The sequence below is a fragment of the Drosophila sulfurigaster genome, chromosome 2L, assembly GCF_023558435.1.
Source record: "Drosophila sulfurigaster albostrigata strain 15112-1811.04 chromosome 2L, ASM2355843v2, whole genome shotgun sequence".
Lineage (NCBI taxonomy): Eukaryota > Metazoa > Arthropoda > Insecta > Diptera > Drosophilidae > Drosophila > Drosophila sulfurigaster.
In genome coordinates, this window is record NC_084881.1 from 1,315,355 (window position 1) to 1,336,167 (window position 20,813).

Below are 20,813 nucleotides of genomic sequence, written 5' to 3' on the forward strand. Positions count from 1 at the left end.
AAGCGCACGTCAGACATTCAGTTCAGTCGCGCTGTGCTTTCGTTTGTATGTATGCGTTTTATATCTACATGTATATGTATGTAAAGTTTTGCAAACGTCAATTTTATTTTAACGCGACGAAAGTCTCGAAGATGAAGTCGACAGCAATTGCTCGTATCTTATATGATTGTAGTTAAATGGCGCCCGCACGAGAACTGCATTAGATCTGATGATAATTTGCAAGCCGAACATATTATTGTGTTCGAGTTCGATTCCCAGTCGAGAATACATGCTTATGTTTTTTAAAAATGCGATTTACATTTTTTATTCGCTTTCTAGCTTACTGACGGAAGTTTTAAGAAGATTTAAAATTTAAAATATTAAAATGAAGCCGTAATTCTGTTTTACAAACACCATTTAAAACTCTTTTAAAAAAAAAAGTTTGAATTTTTCATGTCAACCTTATTATCAATAATATATTAAAGTTTGTGTTTGCAAGACGACCAAGAATATATTTTTCGATGTTTTCAACGTCTGATTTCATTGAGAGAAGTGGCATCAAATTTTGTTTGCGGAGTGAAATTGCGTCTTCCAAAACGTTGATAATGTTGCAGAAAGCCTTTCATACGATGTCGCAGAAAAAATTTCTATATGGCACATGGTCGTTAAAAGCGACTTGGAGCGCTCCGGACGACCTACGACGTCAACGGATGACTAACATGTTAATGAAGTAAATTAATTGGTGCTCAAAAATCGTCGGTTTACTTTACAGTAAACCTTACCAATAAAAACACCTTAGAAATATCAGAAGGATCTGTAAAATCGATTTTGAAAGATAAAGGATTTAAAAAACCTTGGTATAAGTGTATTTTTTAGGTAGGGAATTACATAAAGGGATGAAATTGATTTAGAAGAATAAATAAAGATTTTAAATTTTACAAACAAATTCATCTTTCTTTTTATCCAAAGTCTATCATCATACCAAATGATGTTTAAATACTTACATATTTAAAACTTACCAAATGGTGCTATTCTTATGTATACAACTTATTAACGACCGCTAGAACGTTTGTTCATTTAACATGTTCATGTATCTAGTACATTTAATAAAATTTCAAACAGTTCTAAGCATGATCATACTAACCGCATCTGCTTAAAAACTTCAATTAGAAGTTAGATTGGAAGTGCTTACATGACAGTTTGCGATCGATTTTAAATCATTCGTGACGAAAAAATTTTAAAATTCAAAATTTCGAAAAAATATTTTTATTTTTTTTTTTTAATTAAAAGGTTGTTAAGCATGGGCAAGATTTTTTAAATTGCGAAAAAGATTTATTGTTTGAAAAGGATGGAAAAAAAAATGTTTCTTGGCTAAACAATTTCAAACGATGGGCAACGAATTTTTTATAATATCATAATTCACTGGACCCAGCTTCTCAGAGTTTTAAAAATTGTGACGTATGGCACCAAATTAAAAATAAAATTTCATTAAGTTTAATTTAATTTGTATTAACCACTATTTATGGGGAACGGTTCAGTGCAGCACCGCATTATATTCCTTGAATTTATGCGAAAACTAAAAGATATCGCCAATGGTTGTTTGTCTACGTGATAATTATTTTAAAATCTGTTAAAAATAAGAAACATTGTAAGATAAAAACGACATTATCGAATTTTTAAAATGTATTATTTATTGAATTCAGCACAAATTTAAATGAACATTCACAGGCAAGCGACTAACTTTATTTGTTAACTAAATATTATTTCTGTATTAAGATTATTATCGCTTTATTATTGTATTTACGATTTTAAAATTTATAAAAGAAAACTCTACTAGTCTGAAAATAAAGATCATATTTATATTTTAAGACATTTTTTTTCTAAATGGTCAACATTTTTCTTTGGATCACGCTTTAAGTATTACTCCATCAAAAAACTCAAAGCATTGAAATCTCGCACGATTTGATTTAGAAGATTGAAAATATCCATCGCTTAGCACAAGGATTTGCTCTCGTTTGGTAATAGCTTACGTGGTATATTTATACAGTGTTATTGTTTCGATTAGTAACAAATAAAAAAACTACAGTCGGATGTGTTCGATTGTGAGCTATCCGCTATTAATTTTCAATAAAAGCTCAATAGTGCGCTATTATTCTATAAATATATCAAATTATATTAATATACCAAAAAAAATACTGAAATATTCCGAAGGCTATGTTGATATACTATTATATTCAAAATATTAGATTGGGAAATGTAGCAAATTGTCAAGCAAGTCAACTGAAACGGACTCCAGCAGCCGTTTTTAATACCCACTACCCATAGGGTAGAAAGGTATTATCATTTTTTACCTGCAGGAAATGTATGAAAAGTACAGTAGAATCCGGTTATAACGACTCCGCTTATAGTGTCCGGCCGGTTATTACGACGATGGCTTGGTCCCCATACAAACTTATATGAAAGGGCCTCCGCTTAGAACGTCTCCGCTTTTAGCGACTAACCGCTTATACCGACGAAATTTTTCACAATTCAACCGAAAAAAAAAATTCAGCGAAATAATGCCAACAAATTTAAGTATCAAACGACGCTGTTAGAAATGTATGCATGTATGCGGGTATCTCACAGTCGAGCACACTCGACTGTAACTTTCTTACTTGTTTTTAATAATTAAACACTTTTTTCACTTCGGCTAATTCAATATTTTAGCGAATATGGATAATAACAAATGAAATTGGGTGGTTTATGAACAACTTTGAAATAGCTGTGCCTATAGAAAAATTTAATAAATTTCAAAAAATCTTGTAAATACCTAAATCCTTTTACATTGCGAGTTAAATTCGACCTTATAATTTGTTGTGTAGCCTTTATTGGTTATTAGAGCGTCACACCTACGTGGGATAGAGTCCACCAAGTCCTCGCAACGATTGCAGGGATTCTTAGCAACATAACGCTTGAAGTGCTCCTTCAGTTCCCAATCGGATTTAAATCCGGAAACTGTGTTGGCCATGACGTTACATTAATTTTTTCTTGGCCAAACCACTCGTTGACCAGTTTGCCGGTGTGTTTAGGAGGATCATTGCTTTGGTGAAAAGTCCATATTGAGGGGGCATTTCATCCTGAGAATACTTCAGCATGACGTTTCTCAATATATTTTCGTAAACTTGTTGGCCTATGATCCCATCGATCATATTTATAGATCCCACACCACTGTATGAGAAACATGTCCATATCATGATTTTAAGGCCACAATGGTTAGCGTCTTAAGGGTATGGTTTAGGTCGTTTTCGGTGTCTGGTGGTCAACCTTTCCACCAAATAACATCAGTTTAGACTCATTTGACCAAATGATATTAAGCCATTTGGTTATTGACCAGTTCAAGTGACGCTTGGCAAACTCCCACCTGGCTTTGAGATGTCTTTTTACCAAGTAATGGCACCTTTCCTGGACTTCGAGTACTCAAATTTATATCCACCAGTCTTTGGCCAATAGCCACATCACTGATTTCCCAACTCAGCACTGCTTTAATATCCGGATGCAAAAGTATTAGTTTAACATAGCTGAACAGCACTATGCATCGCTCCTCTAAAATTGTGGTTTTTCGTATCGCACCACTGTTTTCGGGATCCGATTCATAATTTATGTCACTGAAAACCATTTTCGTAAAATATTTTTTATACAATTTTTCCTCTTTCCTAAGCTCAAGAAAGGACCTTTTTACCTTGGACCAGTGAGATCCTTTACACACTAAAATTTATTTTTTTTTATGTTATAGTGTATTGTCGTAGAAATTACAATAATAAACCAACTTAAACTCACTTTTCATAAAATTAAAAACAATTTCGCCTTTTTTCGTGGAAGAAAAGAAAAATCTGCTATTCCAAAGTGCAGCCCTATGTAAAAATATCAAAATTTCTGAAAAATTGAACAAATCGCACGGGGTTTTAGCTTGTTTCCTATCTCTAAGCTCCATTTTACAACAATAATGTGCTGAGGATCAACTAACAAAAAGAAATATGCTTAAAATCCGTTTAGTTTTTTTTTTTTGTGTCGCACTACTATTTCAAAGTTCTGTATGTACATATGTATGTATATGGATTGTCTGTCCGCACTATTTGTTTGGTTTGTTTTTGTATTTTTAACAATGTTTTGTATAGTGCATTCTCACATTTGTAGCTCACGTGTTTATCACGTCTGTATTAAGAAACGGCTAAAGCAAAGAAAAATGGAATCCTTTCACACAGTATCACAATCTTTCAAATCACATGCAATGTTTAAAAGACAACGCAAGAAGTTATGCGTACTGCATAGTTTGCTACTTAAAGTATTTTTCCAAAGTTGTGTCGAGTATTAAATTTTACACTACTCACTCACCACGAAGAGTGTTTTTTTTTTGTAAAGTGCCGAAAGTCTTAGCTACACTCTTTAATTGCTGTCGAGTGTGCTTTTCGTGTGTGCTTTGTAGGTTGAAGATTAAAAACTTTGCTAGTTAATTCGAATTTTTGTCAGCGTTTTCTGCTTGTATTTTTTTTAATACTTTGCATTTTTAGGTATACTAATAATTTGACATTCAAAATAGATTTTCACAACAGCTTTGATTTAAGTTATCTGCTGATTTAAGTATGTTAACGTAGTTAAATTCATTTTTATTTCGATTGACAGTAAATTTAATTAATTTAATTTAATCATGTGAAACATTTACATATGTATTCTAATTATATATCATATCTAATTATTTTACAATTTGCAGTCACTTATCGCATGATTTATTTAAATTTGTTGTGCAGTTTCCAATGCATTCTTTATTGGAAGCAAATATTTTTCGGCGATGCATAATAAACGGTATATAAAACGCAAAAAAAATGTTGAATATTTACTTGAACAAATGTGGATTTAAAATTATGACGATTACATAGTATATTTTCGAAAAATCTGCAATTTGACATGCGCTAAATTTATTTGCAAATATATATCAAGGGCATCAATTTCCATTGTTAAATACAAATGAAGCGTTAAAAATCGATTGAGCTACAAACATTTAACAATATTGCCCAATTTTGAGCATCACTAATGATACAAATTATGTTATAATTATTAACATTTAATCGGACATTTTTGGCATTTCATTATTTATTCACATAAACTAATGTAATATTTACGTAATGTTGGCAATTTTTTGTTTATAAATTTTATGTAATTAAATATTTTCTTAGGTGTGTTTATTAAATAATTTATTTTTTTTTACGTATTTAATACTAAACATTTAATTGATGTTGACTGATTTTAAATATATTTATTGTTTGCGTTTTTTTATTTTTGAATTTTGTGTATATTTATATATATATATATTCCTTTAAATTTTTCACATTAATTTTGTTTTTATCTTTTTAGAGTAGATTAAAAAATTATCCAGCGGAAATTTTAATTTCGTAGGAAATTTCCCTTGATTTCTAATGACACTTCCTCGACCGATACATTTCAGATCCCGAAACATACTAAATCGCTGTAATTTGATGTTGATGTCATGAGAAGTCGACTTCGGCAGTGACGAGACAACATCCCGAGTATAAACGAATTTTTTGTTAACATTGAAATGTCGGCAACAGCGTTGACGACAGTGCTGTTAATAGTTCGTTTGTTGTGGTTGGCTTCGTTTTGTTATTTCATTGAACTTGAACTACTATTGTTGTCTCTGTCATTTCTTATCTGTCCTTTAGACCTGTTCATTTTCGAAAGAAATGAAAAAGTTGTATTAAATATTTTGAAGCCGAAACTTGATTTATGGTAACGAAGTTTGTTATTTGGTTGATTTATTTTAGCACATTGACAAACTTCCTAATAACCAGTTAAAGTTAAAAAAGAATTTTGAGGATCAAACATTGGAATAATTGTTTGCCACTATGTTTGCGTTGAACTCTTTTTGAAATTTGAGTTGTACTTTGCAACAGAATTTGTATTACTTGTTAGAACAAAACTATATACTGTAAGTGTCCACATGTAAAGTAAACATGAAAATATAATACAATTTTATGTTATTACTCTTGATATATTTTTTCTCTGGGAATAACACAGAACACCGAACATAAAGAGGTGTATTGCAGTGAGCACTTGCCTATAAATATGCTACTTGCTTGTTGTTGGCTATATCTGTGCTCACTACGCATGCGCTTAAACGGTTCCTTTGTTCAACTTACACTCTCTGTAAATTTGTTCCAGACCTTGTCTGTATTTCATTTTGTTGACTATACATATGTACATACATGTATGTACATACATATGAATTTCGAAACAGTGAAATGCTGGCTGTGAAAGACCTGTTTATTTATTTTTATATGTTAGAAATTCTGAAAAATACATTCAAGAGACTGAATAGGTCTCGGTCTTTATAATATAATAAAACAAGTAAGAAAGCTACAGTCGAGTGTACTCGATACCCGCTACCTATTTTTAATAAAAGAAATATATTTTGCGCTATTTTTCTCAAAATATAACGAATTTACTGCAAAATACTAAACATATACCAAATGGTATATTTGGTATGTTGATATAGTTGGCACATTATCGTTTTTCACTGTAAATCTATACTTTATGCTAACTGCTTGTCGTACCTTTATTATCTGTTTATTTAATATTTTACACATTAATCATATAATACATACATATATTATTTTTTAAGTAACTCACCTAATAATTGATCGATTGATCCGCTTTGCAATTCTCAACTTAAATGCTTGCAAAATTTCGTCAGCCAGCAAACACAGCTGCGCTTGAGCAAAAGAGTAGCACAAAATAAAACAAAGAAGCGTAAACAAACAGCGATGTAAAGCGTAATCAAAGTTTTGTCTTTAATCTTGTGTATGCCCTTTCCATAAAATTACAAAAACGAAAGCGATGCTTGCCGTTATTTTGTACTTATGCTTTAATACGCATATTTATTAACTAGGTGGTTCGATATTGGTTTCCTATAGGGTCACTTTAGTAAGTATTCATGTAGTGGTCGGCGATGTAAGCACTTACCCATGGCCAATCGACACCTCCAGTTCATCATAATTAAGATTTTAGTTAAATCGCTCTGATTAAATACAAATGGCTTCTCACTTTTTGATGCTAGTGGTGTCCTGGCCTGAAGATGATGTAGTTATTCTTCATAGAACTGATGGGATCTTTCTTCTTCTTAACACTGTGTCTCTGATAGCCTACGGGTTGCACTTGTCAACCGCCGCAAACTTATAATTATAATTATTATTGTTATTATTGGGATCGGAGGCATTGTTTTTATGGCAATGCGTCTGATCGGCTTTAACTTGGCAAAGCCGAGCGCGATCCATATATACGTGTCTCAAGCATCTCACCGCCTCCTCGCGGCGACCCTGGCAAATAAGCAGCTATCATCCGATAGCTTCTTAGCTAAGGTGAGAAGGCGTACTGGTGCCCACGCCCAGAAACGAAAAATCCAGCACGCGTCTGTTCCCGAGTCGGGCGGCACACTGGTTAGCGTCTGCTCCACATTGGACGGCTATCAAACATGTCTTTCTCCGGATCGGGAGACACAAAAGAAGATTCGCTCGCTGATAACCAAGGCAATCTTTCACTTCAGTACCCAGCTTGAACCCCTGGCGAAATGGCTGATGGGCAAATGCCAAGGTTAAAACGTAGCGAGTCTTTACGTACGTTCGACTCGTGATTATCGTTGATTTGATAGTACAGGTGCAGTTGAGTTTCACTCCTGCTTAACGCCGTCCTGGCTCTGAATACGAGTTCCATAAGAGCTCGCATTAACCCATCGCATGGAGCTCACTGCTTGCAAAGGGACCCATGGCTACGAAACAAGGTAAGTGTACATACGTGAGGAGATAGCGGCCTAAAGTTTGGACCCATATAGCACGAACATACAAACAACAAAAACCACACAAACAAGACAGAAAGAGATGGAAGAAAATATCTTCAACAAAAACACGAAAACAGCGAGAACACCACCTAAGCAGGCTGACACCATGGAAGCAAACAAAGCTGACTCCCTGAGCACGAGCAAGCCCAAACTACAACAAAACGATGATAGCACACCTAGAAATGTTCTACTCTCGAGGCTAGGTGACATAGGAACACCAAGGATTCCACACGATGTAGCACCACTCACAGCGCAAAAAACAAACACAAATCCAGCGCAACAAACAAGGATCAACTCTTCCCCACGGCAAGAATTCATACAAAAGATGCGACGGGAAGAAGAAAATGCACTGCAAGAGTGCCGGCGGGTTTTGCGGAACATGAAAGCCGCAATGAAGATCCAAAAAAACATTTCTAGAGATGTTAAACAAGGAGTCGGCGAACTCGATGAAATCCTCGACCAAGTGGAAACATACCGACGAAACTGGCTAATCCAGGAGGCTGAAGGTAAACGCATAAGTGACATTAAGAAAAACAATGTGGATGAATCGACTACGCCGAAAACCTCTGCCGCTCCGCAGTCAAAACGGCACCTCCCAAGCCCAGTGGACGTACCGACACACCAAACACAAAGAAACCATGCGCCACAAGCACAGGCGCAAACTGGCAGGTTGTGCAGTCAAAGACTGATAAAGCACACAAGCAAAAATCCAGCGCTCCCAAACAAACAACTGGCGGCGAACAAAATAAACCCTCAGGAGTCAAGCCAAACTCAGAGAAAGGCAGCACTCAAAAAAGACGGCTAAAAAATGAAGCCCTTCTTGTGAAACCAAACGAAGGACACACCTATGCAGACATACTTAAAGGCCTTAAGGAAACTGTGGACCCAAACGACGCTGACATTAAAATTCATGCAGTTTGAAAAACAATGTCTGGAGCGCTACTACTAGTGTTGATGCCAGATGACTGCAGGTGTGACCACTCAGGCCAGCTGACAGTGTGGTCGCGATCGAAAGTTATCGATAGCGACAAAGTTAGTATACTGTGCGTGTGACCGTGTCATACGCACAGACACACTTTTCTTGGTTTTCCTCTGAAGATGGTCACCCTGCCTTTTTTTAGTGCTTTTTCCTACTCCGCCTTATTCTGATGTTCAAATTTTCTTCTACGCACACACCACATGTACTTTTTTCCAAGTGAAAATAAAATACCACAAAGTTCAAGTTTATAATAATTTAAAAGTGAAAGTGTTATTATTTCATCAAGCGTCGCCCCCCTAAACATTTTTGGTCCTTCGAGCCGGATTGGATATCGCTCGACCCCAGCAAGCAATTGGTTGACAAGATAAGTAATACACTTTTTCATCCCTCATACATTTGTGCAAGTGTCGTGTCCGCGCCATATTTTTTTTTTCCTTGTACCTTATATGTATATATGTGACACAGCATATATATAAGTACATAAGCGTTCGACCGGCATTTTCTCAGCCAGCTTTTCTACTGTGTGTATACTTGGCACAGTATATATATATATATATATCCTTATATATATATATATGTGTAAGTATCTATACAGTTTAAAAGAGTTCGCTAATATTTTCCGATTTGGCCGCGGTTGTGTGTACTTTGCTACTTTCTTTGCTGTCGTATCGCGTTTGTCTGTTTTTAACACACTCCTGTGTATGCAGTCTCTCTTCATGTTGTTATATTCAAAATAACAAGAGAGTTGTTCTTCTGATATCAAACGCGCGTAGATCCACTACACTCCATACATATATATATATATATATATATATATATATATATATATACACATACATATACATACGACATATATACATCCACACACAACACACATACATACACGTACATTTCCATACACGACACTTACACACATATACACTCCGTATATGGTCCATACATACGTATATACTCAAGTCCAGTATTACTCATAATATATATATATTATATGCATACACATACAGATACGTATACTGTTTCACATACATACACACTACGTATACGTTCCTCATATATTGATACTATACAGTATATTCAAGTCCATTGTTGCATATAATATATATATATTATCAAATACATACACGTGCACTTCCGTACACGTTACATATACATTCCGTATATGCTCCTTCTATATATATTTTATATACCAATCCATTATTACACGTACACATATATTATCCATTTCCGTATACGTATATAAACAGCAGCAATCACACCGAGAAATAAAGATTCACGCTGCTGTTTGTGTTTTACTTAAACATTTTTGTTTTTTCCAACAGCGATTTTGTTCCTCGTCTGTTTTCTTGTGTCGGCTTTGCTCACTATCCTGTGGCAGCCGAAGTTCTTTTCCATTTGTGCTTGCTTTCGGCTGTCCGCTTTACCGTGAGTCTTTGTTGAGAAAAGACTCTAAAGTGACTGCCGAAGCATAGTATGTCCAAGAGCCAAAAGAGCGAAAAGGATTCAAAACACTCGTTAAAGCTTCCGACCACATCTCGTCGCCTGTCGTCCGCTTCGCCCGCTCCTTCGGGGTCCAAATCCGCCACACCTGCCGCTCAACTCCGAGTAAAGGTCGATCGTCCGTCGCCGTCTGCTTCTGCAAAGACTCCGCTGTTGCGTACATCTTCGACTGCTCTACGTAGTCAGGCAACTACCCGTTCCGTCCAAGCTAAATTTAGCAAAACCCGTGCAATGGCTCTCAGCAACTTCGTCGCCGTCTCTGACAGACTGGTGCACTTCGAGAGTCGGGTCAGAGGGCCTGCAGCCGAAGATGACAATGTACACACGTACGAAATCCGTCGTGACCGGCTGCAAGTCCTCTGGGACAATGTCGAAGCCGCTTATTCCACATGCGCTGATGCACTGCATCAAGACGGCCCGTGTTAAGGGGCAAATTACCCAGGTTTCCGGGTCCAGCAGGAGTGAAGCATCCGTTCCTCCTGTATACTCCAGTGGCTGCCGGTTCCCTCCAGTCGACACCGAAGTGTTCCGTGGGGATTACTTGCGGTGGCCGACTTTCCGTGACCTTTTCACGGCCATCTATGTCAACAATCCAAGGTTGACTCCGGTTGAGAAACTTTTCCATCTGAATTCGAAGACCGCAGATGAGGCCAACGAAATCGTAGCCAAATTTCCGCTGACAAACGATGGTTTCGCGTCAGCTTGGGGTGCTCTTTGCGAACGATTTGAAAACAAGCGCTTGTTAATCACAAGCCAGTTGAAAATCCTGTTCAACCTGTCCACGGTTACCCAAGAGTCGGGAGCAGCAATCAAGGAGCTGCAGAGCACGATCCAACGTTGCTTGACCGCTCTTGAGCATTCAGACATTTCCGTCTGTAGCCCGTTCGCAGATTGCATCCTCGTTTTCCTCTGCTCGGCCAAACTCCCCAAGCTCACACTCTCGTTGTGGGAGCAATCTTTGGTGGACAAAGCAAGAATCCCCGCATGGCAGGACATGAGCACGTTCCTCAATGAGCGCTATCGTACGCTCGAAGCGATTGAGGACGTGAAACAGACGGCCAATCCACAGAACGCGACTGCAGGACCATCCCGTCCGCAGAATTCCAAGCGGGTCAACTCCTTTGAGGCCCGAGTCACTCCGAAAGGCAAATCGTGTGACTTGTGCTCAAAGGAGAATCACCCTGTCCGGGTGTGTCCGCGTTTTTTGCAAATGTCGGTCAATGAGAGAATGGCATACATCAAACAGAAAAGTCTCTGTCTAAACTGTTTCGCAAGAGGTCACCAACACCAATTGCTTTACATGCAAAGGGCGGCACAACACTCTTCTCCATCGGGGTGACAGTGCCCACAATGGTGCCTCTTCTTCTTCTTCCAATATACAGTCCACTCCAAATCCAACGGCAACCAATGTGCAGAATTTCTTTACCAATAATGCTCAGAATGTCCTTCTCGGCACGGCGGTCATCAATGTTTGCCACTTGGGCACTACATATACCGCACGTGCGCTAATTGATTCCGGGTCCGAAGCGACCTTCATTTCTGAGCGTTTGTTCCGACGCATTAAGTTGCCTTTCCAGTCCGTGCGAGCCCAGGTATCCGGGCTAAATCACGCAGTTGCGGCCCAATCGCAGAAGTTATGTCACTCCAGCATTGGTTCTCCGACGAAGCCGAGGCTCCATATCGAGACTTCGGCATTCGTAATTCCACAGTTGGCAGGCAAACTGCCCTCCTTCGATATGCCGCGAACTTTCCTAAAGGATCTACCAGCGATAGAACTGGCAGATCCACACTTCTACAAGAGCGCTCAGATCGATATTCTAATTGGCGCGGATATCCTTCCGTCGGTCATCTTGAGCGGCTCCCGGCCAAACATTTGTGGCTCACTCCTTGGGCAGGAAACCGTGTTTGGCTGGATTCTTACCGGCCCCGTCTCCCAGGGTATGTCGACAACTGTTTCTGCGTTTTCGACAAGAGTCGCCCTCCAAGCAGAAGAACAGCTCGACAGCCTACTTTCCAAATTTTGGGAGGTGGAGGATATTCCAGCGAAGCTGATCAAGGAGTCAGACTTCGTTTGCGAAGAAAACTTCGTTAAGACTACTTCTCGTAGCAAATGTGGCAGATATCGGGTGACTCTTCCATTCCGGAAGCCCGATGGCATTGAACTTGGTCATTCCAGATCTATAGCGCTTGCTCAATTTCTCAAGAACGAGAATCGTTTGTCAAGAAACGATTCTCTAAAGGAACAGTACAATGCCGTTCTCCAGGAGTACGTGGACTTGGGTCATATGACACCCATATCGCCTCAGGCGATTGTCACGACTCCTAATTTCTACCTGCCTCACCACGCCGTGTTCAAACCAGATAGCACCACAACGAAGGTGCGGGTCGTCTTCAACGCATCTTGTCCATCCTCAAATGGCAAGAGTCTGAATGATATCCTTCATTCAGGGCCCATTCTCCAATCGGATCTCACGTTGCAGATCCTCAGATGGCGATACTATCGATATGTGTTCAATGCGGACATAACGAAGATGTATCGCCAAATCCTCATGGACTCAAAGCACACACCGTTCCAACGAATTCTGTTCCGCACGTCGGACGGTGAGATCCGTGACTTTGAATTGAACACAGTGACATTCGGTGTCAACTGTGCGCCTTTCCTGGCTCTACGAGTCCTCCAGCAACTTGCTGATGACATACGCTTGGAGTATCCTCTCGCAAGCCGAGTCATTTCCAACAACATGTACGTGGACGACGTCCTAGTGGGGACACACACAAGAGAAGAGGCCATCCGGACCATTGCGGAAGTGTGTGCAGCCCTGAACAGCGCTGGCTTCCCGCTGAGGAAGTGGACGTCGAACCATAAGAGCGTGCTGAAGGACATTCCAAAGGACCATCTACTTCGTGAAGATTTCCTTGAACTCGAAGACTCCAGTACGGCGAAAACTCTGGGCATCAGGCCTATCCTGCTCTGGGAAAGATCCGGATTCCAAGATGGGTCCAATTGCAGACACGAGTGAAGCTCCAGTACCACGGATTCTGTGATGCATCAGAAAGGGCGTACGGAGCAGCGATCTATGTCCGTGTGGAGACGGCGAACAAGGTTTCCACACATCTCCTTACTGCGAAGACAAAGGTGGCTCCTGTCAAGTCTCTCTCAGTGCCACGTCTGGAGCTTTGTGGCGCAGTCCTGTTGGCTGAGCTATCTGCAGCCCTCCTCCTGAATCTGCCAGCAGAAAGTTTCCAGACTTTCTTTTGGACCGACTCAACAATTGTTCTCGCCTGGTTGAACAAGCCACCCTGCCGATGGACAACCTTTGTGGCCAATCGTGTGACCAAGATTGTCCAAGCCAGCGACGCCAAGAACTGGTCGCATATGCGATCCGAGCACAATCCGGCAGATCTTGCAAGCCGTGGTGTCCTGCCACAAGAATTGATTCGTAATTCTTTGTGGTGGCATGGACCAGAGTGGCTTCATCTCCCGTCGGATCAATGGCCAACATCTCCAAGTCCCATTCCGGAGACTCTGCTGGAGCAGCGGATTAAGTGCAACGTCGCTAAGCTACCTCCGACTCCCGACTTCCTGAGCAAGTTCTCTGAGTTTGGCAGGGAGCTGCGCACGTCTGCCTATGTTCTCCGATTCATCGATAGGAGTCGGAAGTTGGCAGTTCCAAGCTCTACCGTGGTCCAGGCGGATGAGCTGTCACGGATCCAAGAGCGGCTAATCGTCATGGCTCAACGACACACTTTCCAACAGGAATACCAATGTCTGCAGTCCAAGCAGCAGGTTCCTTCCTCAAGTTCAATCCGAAACTTGAACCCTTTCCTCGATGGCAAGGGGATTCTACGGGCCTGTGGGCGTCTGAGGGCGTCCCACTCGCTGCGTTACGATGAGAGTCATCCAATCATCCTCTCGTATTCCTCGTCCTTTGCACGACTACTAGTTCGTTTCACCCATCGTATATCCTTACATGGGGGTAACCAAGTCGTCATGCGGCTGATCCGTTCCAGATTCTGGATTCCAAAGTTGAAGGTCCTCGTTAAATCCACCATCAACTCCTGCAAGGTTTGCGTCATCTACAGGAAGAGATTGCAGACCCAAATGATGGGGGACTTGCCCAAGGAAAGGGCGTCCTACTCGAGACCTTTCACGCACACTGGAGTCGACTTCGCCGGCCCATTCGAAATAAAGAACTCCACTGGCCGAGCCTGCCTCATCACCAAAGGATATGTCTGCGTCTTTGTGTGCTTCAGCACGAAGGCGATCCACTTGAGGCAACATCGGATCTCACGACGGAGAAATTCCTGGCCGCATTCTCCCGTTTCATCGCACGGCGCGGGTGTCCACACCAAATGTACTCGGACAACGGAAAACCTTCGTTGAGCTGACAAGGTGATCTCCAACGACTTCTTGGAAGCGACGAGGGAGTGCATCATCGCACAACACGCCCACAAGAGCCTATCCTGGCACTTCAACCCGCCGGGCGCCCCGCATATGGGTGGATTATGGGAAGCCGGCGTAAAGAGTTTTAAGGCACTCTTTTACAAGGCGACATCCACCTCGAAATATACGTTCGAAGAGTTGTCCACTCTTCTCGCTAAGATCGAAGCCTGCCTGAATTCGATGCCGATTTCCCCTATGTCCGAGGATCCGTCGGATTTACTAGCGCTCACTCCTGGCCATTTCCTCATAGGTGGCCCTCTTATTTCGGTGTTGGAACCACCAATTAATCAACCGGCCACCTCCATCCTCAACCGATGGCAGCGACTGAAGGCTCTTCACCAACAATTTTGTTTCCGTTGGAAAGATGAGTACCTGAAGGAGCTGCACAAACGGACGAAATGGCAATCCCCTACCCGGAACCTTCGGATCGGTGACATGGTCGTCATAAAGGAAGACAACCTCCCCTCTAACGAGTGGCGCCTAGGACGGGTGCTGACGACGTGTCCAGGCACCGACGCCAAGGTCCGAGTGGTAGATGTGCTCACGGCGCGGGGTACCATCCGAAGACCCGTTGCCAAACTTATCCTACTCCCGATGGACAGCAAGACAGACCCCTCCACGTCAGAAGGACTGAAGGACGAATAACATCCTATCCTGTACTCTTACTCGTCGTCCTGTGTTGTCCTATGCTGTCCTGTTCCGTGTGTCATTGACACTGCAAAGAGGCTATTACAATAATCGTTTGTTTCTTTTTTTTCATTTCATGTAGTATGCCATCACACACATCCACCCACCAGAACCGCCCCGCTGGCACCAACTCGTTCCTGTGTCGCGTGTGCCGTGGGATCCACCCACTCCGGAAATGTCAGCGATTCCTGAGGCTGACAGCGGAGAAACGGTTGAGAGCAGTACTCATCAACAAGTACTGCTCCAACTGTCTGGCCCACCAACACTCCGGGCAATCTTGCCGCAGCGCGGGAAGGTGCAGGGTGTGTCGGGGGGACCACCACACACTGCTGCACTTCAAGGAGACACGCAGCGCTCACCCCAACCGTCAGCGACGAGGCGAAGACCAACCGGTCTCCATCCGGTCCCGAACCCCAACAAGGCCACGCTCGCAAAGGCCGCGCTCGCCAAAGCCGCGCTCGCCACGGCCACGCTCGCCACGGTCACGCTCCCGCTCGCCGTCACCCCATCGTCCGGCCTCGCCGACGTCCGAGGAGGCCTTTCCGACGTCGCTCGCATCCTTGCTGCAGGACAAGGCTGTGAGCATACTTCCGACGGCCAACATCCTGATCGACACCGGATGCAAGACATTTGAGATGCGAGCGCTGATCGAACCGTGCGCGGCGACCAGCCGTATCAGCGCATCTTTGGCAACAGCCTACCGGCTATCCGTCACCCGCGTTGGTACGGAAGGCGTCTGCACGGCGATCATCCGCTCACGGACATCCGAGTTCCGTCGAAAGGTGCTGCTGCAGGTGGACTCGCAACTCTGCAGCCGCACCCCCCTCCGACCCGTCGATGGCGAGAACTTAGAGCAATTCCGCAGCATCACGCTCGCCGACGAACGCTGGTTCCAGCCATCGATGGTGTCCCTGGTGCTCGGCACTGATGTGTATCCTCACATCATCCTACCTGGCCTCCTGCCGAGCACCAACGGTTTGCCAATGGCCCAGAATTCCACCTTGGGTTGGATTCTGTCCGGTCCATTTGGTCAATGATACCGTTTTGCAACTCATTGCAAGGGGGGGAGGATGTTGATGCCAGATGACTGCAGGTGTGACCACTCAGGCCAGCTGACAGTGTGGTCGCGATCGAAAGTTATCGATAGCGACAAAGTTAGTATACTGTGCGTGTGACCGTGTCATACGCACAGACACACTGTTCTTGGTTTTCCTCTGAAGATGGTCACCCTGCCTTTTTTAGTGCTTTTTCCTACTCCGCCTATTCTGATGTTCAAATTTTCTTCCACGCACACACCACATGTACTTTTTTCCAAGTGAAAATAAAATACCACAAAGTTCAAGTTTATAATAATTTAAAAGTGAAAGTGTTATTATTTCATCAAGCGTCGCCCCCCTAAACATTTTTGGTCCTTCGAGCCGGATTAGATATCGCTCGACCCCAGCAAGCAATTGGTTGACAAGATAAGTAATACACGTTTTCATCCCTCATACATTTGTGCAAGTGTCGTGTTCGCGCCATATTTTTTTTCCTTGTACCTTATATGTATATATGTGCACAGCATATATATAAGTACATAAGCGTTTGACCGGCATTTTCTCAGCCAGCTTTTCTACTGTGTGTATACTTGGCACAGTATATATATATATATATATCCTTATATGTATATGTATGTGTAAGTATCTATACAGTTTAAAAGAGTTCGCTAATATTTTCCGATTTGGCCGCGGTTGTGTGTACTTTGCTACTTTCTTTGCTGTCGTATCGCGTTTGTCTGTTTTTAACACACTCCTGTGTATGCAATCTCTCTTCATGTTGTTATATTCAAAATAACAAGAGAGTTGTTCTTCTGATATCAAACGCGCGTAGATCCACTACACTCCATACATATATATATATATATATATATATACATATATATATATACACATACATATACATACGACATATATACATCCACACACAACACACATACATACACGTACATTTCCATACACGACACTTACACACATATACACTCCGTATATGGTCCATACATACGTATATACTCAAGTCCAGTATTACTCATAATATATATATATTATATGCATACACATACGTACGTATACTGTTTCACATACATACACACTACGTATACGTTCCTCATATATTGATACTATAAAGTATATTCAAGTCCATTGTTGCATATAATATATATATATTATCGAATACATACACGTGCACTTCCGTACACGTTACATATACATTCCGTATATGCTCCTTCTATATATATTTTATATACCAATCCATTATTACACGTACACATATATTATCCATTTCCGTATACTTATATAAACAGCAGCAATCACACCGAGAAATAAAGATTCACGCTGCTGTTTGTGTTTTACTTAAACATTTTTGTTTTTTCCAACAGCGATTTTGTTCCTCGTCTGTTTTCTTGTGTCGGCTTTGCTCACTATCCTGTGGCAGCCGAAGTTCTTTTCCATTTGTGCTTGCTTTCGGCTGTCCGCTTTACCGTGAGTCTTTGTTGAGAAAAGACTCTAAAGTGACTGCCGAAGCATAGTATGTCCAAGAGCCAAAAGAGCGAAAAGGACTCAAAACACTCGTTAAAGCTTCCGACCACATCTCGTCGCCTGTCGTCCGCTTCGCCCGCTCCTTCGGGGTCCAAATCCGCCACACCTGCCGCACAACTCCGAGTAAAGGTCGATCGTCCGTCGCCGTCTGCTTCTGCAAAGACTCCGCTGTTGCGTACATCTTCGACTGCTCTACGTAGTCAGGCAATTACCCGTTCCGTCCAAGCTAAATTTAGCAAAACCCGTGCAATGGCTCTCAGCAACTTCGTCGCCGTCTCTGACAGACTGGTGCACTTCGAGAGTCGGGTCAGAGGGCCTGCAGCCGAAGATGACAATGTACACACGTACGAAATCCGTCGTGACCGGCTGCAAGTCCTCTGGGACAATGTCGAAGCCGCTTATTCCACATGCGCTGATGCACTGCATCAAGACGGCGACAGTGAAGGCACACAGGCGATGGAGGCAAAATACGATCACTGCTATGCAGTGTACGAGCGGTGTCTCGCCTGTGTTAAGGGGCAAATTACCCAGGTTTACGGGTCCAGCAGGAGTGAAGCATCCGTTCCTCCTGTATACTCCAGTGGCTGCCGGCTCCCTCCAGTCGACACCGAAGTGTTCCGTGGGGATTACTTGCGGTGGCCGACTTTCCGTGACCTTTTCACGGCCATCTATGTCAACAATCCAAGGTTGACTCCGGTTGAGAAACTTTTTCATCTGAATTCGAAGACCGCAGATGAGGCCAACGAAATCGTAGCCAAATTTCCGCTGAAAAACGATGGTTTCGCGTCAGCTTGGGGTGCTCTTTGCGAACGATTTGAAAACAAGCGCTTGTTAATCACAAGCCAGTTGAAAATCCTGTTCAACCTGTCCACGGTTACCCAAGAGTCGGGAGCAGCAATCAAGGAGCTGCAGAGCACGATCCAACGTTGCTTGACCGCTCTTGAGCATTCAGACATTTCCGTCTGTAGCCCGTTCGCAGATTGCATCCTCGTTTTCCTCTGCTCGGCCAAACTCCCCAAGCTCACACTCTCGTTGTGGGAGCAATCTTTGGTGGACAAAGCAAGAATCCCCGCATGGCAGGACATGAGCACGATCCTCAATGAGCGCTATCGTACGCTCGAAGCGATTGAGGACGTGAATGATGTGTATCCTCACATCATCCTACCTGGCCTCCTGCCGAGCACCAACGGTTTGCCAATGGCCCAGAATTCCACCTTGGGTTGGATTCTGTCCGGTCCATTTGGTCAATGATACCGTTTTGCAACTCATTGCAAGGGGGGGAGGATGTTGATGCCAGATGACTGCAGGTGTGACCACTCAGGCCAGCTGACAGTGTGGTCGCGATCGAAAGTTATCGATAGCGACAAAGTTAGTATACTGTGCGTGTGACCGTGTCATACGCACAGACACACTGTTCTTGGTTTTCCTCTGAAGATGGTCACCCTGCCTTTTTTAGTGCTTTTTCCTACTCCGCCTTATTCTGATGTTCAAATTTTCTTCTACGCACACACCACATGTACTTTTTTCCAAGTGAAAATAAAATACCACAAAGTTCAAGTTTATAATAATTTAAAAGTGAAAGTGTTATTATTTCATCAAGCGTCGCCCCCTAAACATTTTTGTTGATGCCAGATGACTGCAGGTGTGACCACTCAGGCCAGCTAACAGTGTGGTCGCGATCGAAAGTTATCGATAGCGACAAAGTTAGTATACTGTGCGTGTGACCGTGTCATACGCACAGACACACTGTTCTTGGTTTTCCTCTGAAGATGGTCACCCTGCCTTTTTTAGTGCTTTTTCCTACTCCGCCTTATTCTGATGTTCAAATTTTCTTCTACGCACACACCACATGTACTTTTTTCCAAGTGAAAATAAAATACCACAAAGTTCAAGTTTATAATAATTTAAAAGTGAAAGTGTTATTATTTCATCAAGCGTCGCCCCCCTAAACATTTTTGGTCCTTCGAGCCGGATTGGATATCGCTCGACCCCAGCAAGCAATTGGTTGACAAGATAAGTAATACACTTTTTCATCCCTCATACATTTGTGCAAGTGTCGTGTTCGCGCCATATTTTTTTTTCCTTGTACCTTATATGTATATATGTGACACAGCATATATATAAGTACATAAGCGTTCGACCGGCATTTTCTCAGCCAGCTTTTCTACTGTGTGTATACTTGGCACAGTATATATATATATATGTTGCAGCGCCGCTATTTTCCGACATCGTAATAACACAGCGAGTTTCGGTTTTGCATACACGACGATCTATACGCAACTGCCTGCGTCGTCCTTTCTTCATTCTATGCTTACCATCGAACCACACTCGGCGACAGCGACACTACGCTGTCGCCCTGCTAAAACGACACTTCTTAAAGCGACAACATACACACACAATAAATCACGGCGCAATTAGTGACTGATGCAATATTCCTATAATGATGAAATTAAGCCTCTGGTGAAATTCCTACAACAGCATACCCACACACTCACACCAACATATACACACACTATTAGTGTGCGCCGACACGGCCATCCTGACCATTATACGACCTCGTGCAATTTTTCCAAAAATGCTTTGTTACCATTCAATCAACTTATAACAATTTATTCAAATAAAACTTTTCATTTCTCGTCTAACGTTATAATTTTCATTACAAATTACATCTTCATTTTTCTGTGTTTTTTAACTAATACAAATTCTTTTCTTTGACATACATAGCTCATTTTTACATTATCATTAACCATTCAGTTTTACATTATATTA

At 41.9% G+C, this 20,813-nt stretch overlaps 2 protein-coding genes across 4 annotated transcripts in view; one reads left to right on the forward strand and one right to left on the reverse strand.

Annotated features, from left to right (window-relative positions):
• LOC133835098 (trissin receptor) overlaps positions 1-5,705 on the reverse strand; it is a 78,344-nt gene extending 72,639 nt beyond the window's left edge. The window contains exon 1 of one of the 3 annotated variants that reach the window (XM_062264972.1): positions 4,351-5,705. The gene's annotated coding sequence lies outside the window, so the exon portion shown is untranslated. The remainder of the gene's footprint in view (positions 1-4,350) is intronic. The other 2 variants (XM_062264973.1, XM_062264976.1) reach the window with 2 other exon arrangements.
• A 5,002-nt stretch (positions 5,706-10,707) lies between these two features.
• LOC133836179 (uncharacterized) lies at positions 10,708-15,429 on the forward strand. Its single transcript, XM_062266513.1, has 4 exons — positions 10,708-11,529; positions 11,723-13,188; positions 13,269-14,680; positions 14,759-15,429. Exons 1-4 carry the CDS (start codon positions 10,708-10,710, stop codon positions 15,427-15,429), a joined length of 4,371 nt encoding a protein of 1,456 aa, XP_062122497.1.
• The last annotated feature ends 5,384 nt before the right edge of the window (positions 15,430-20,813 follow it).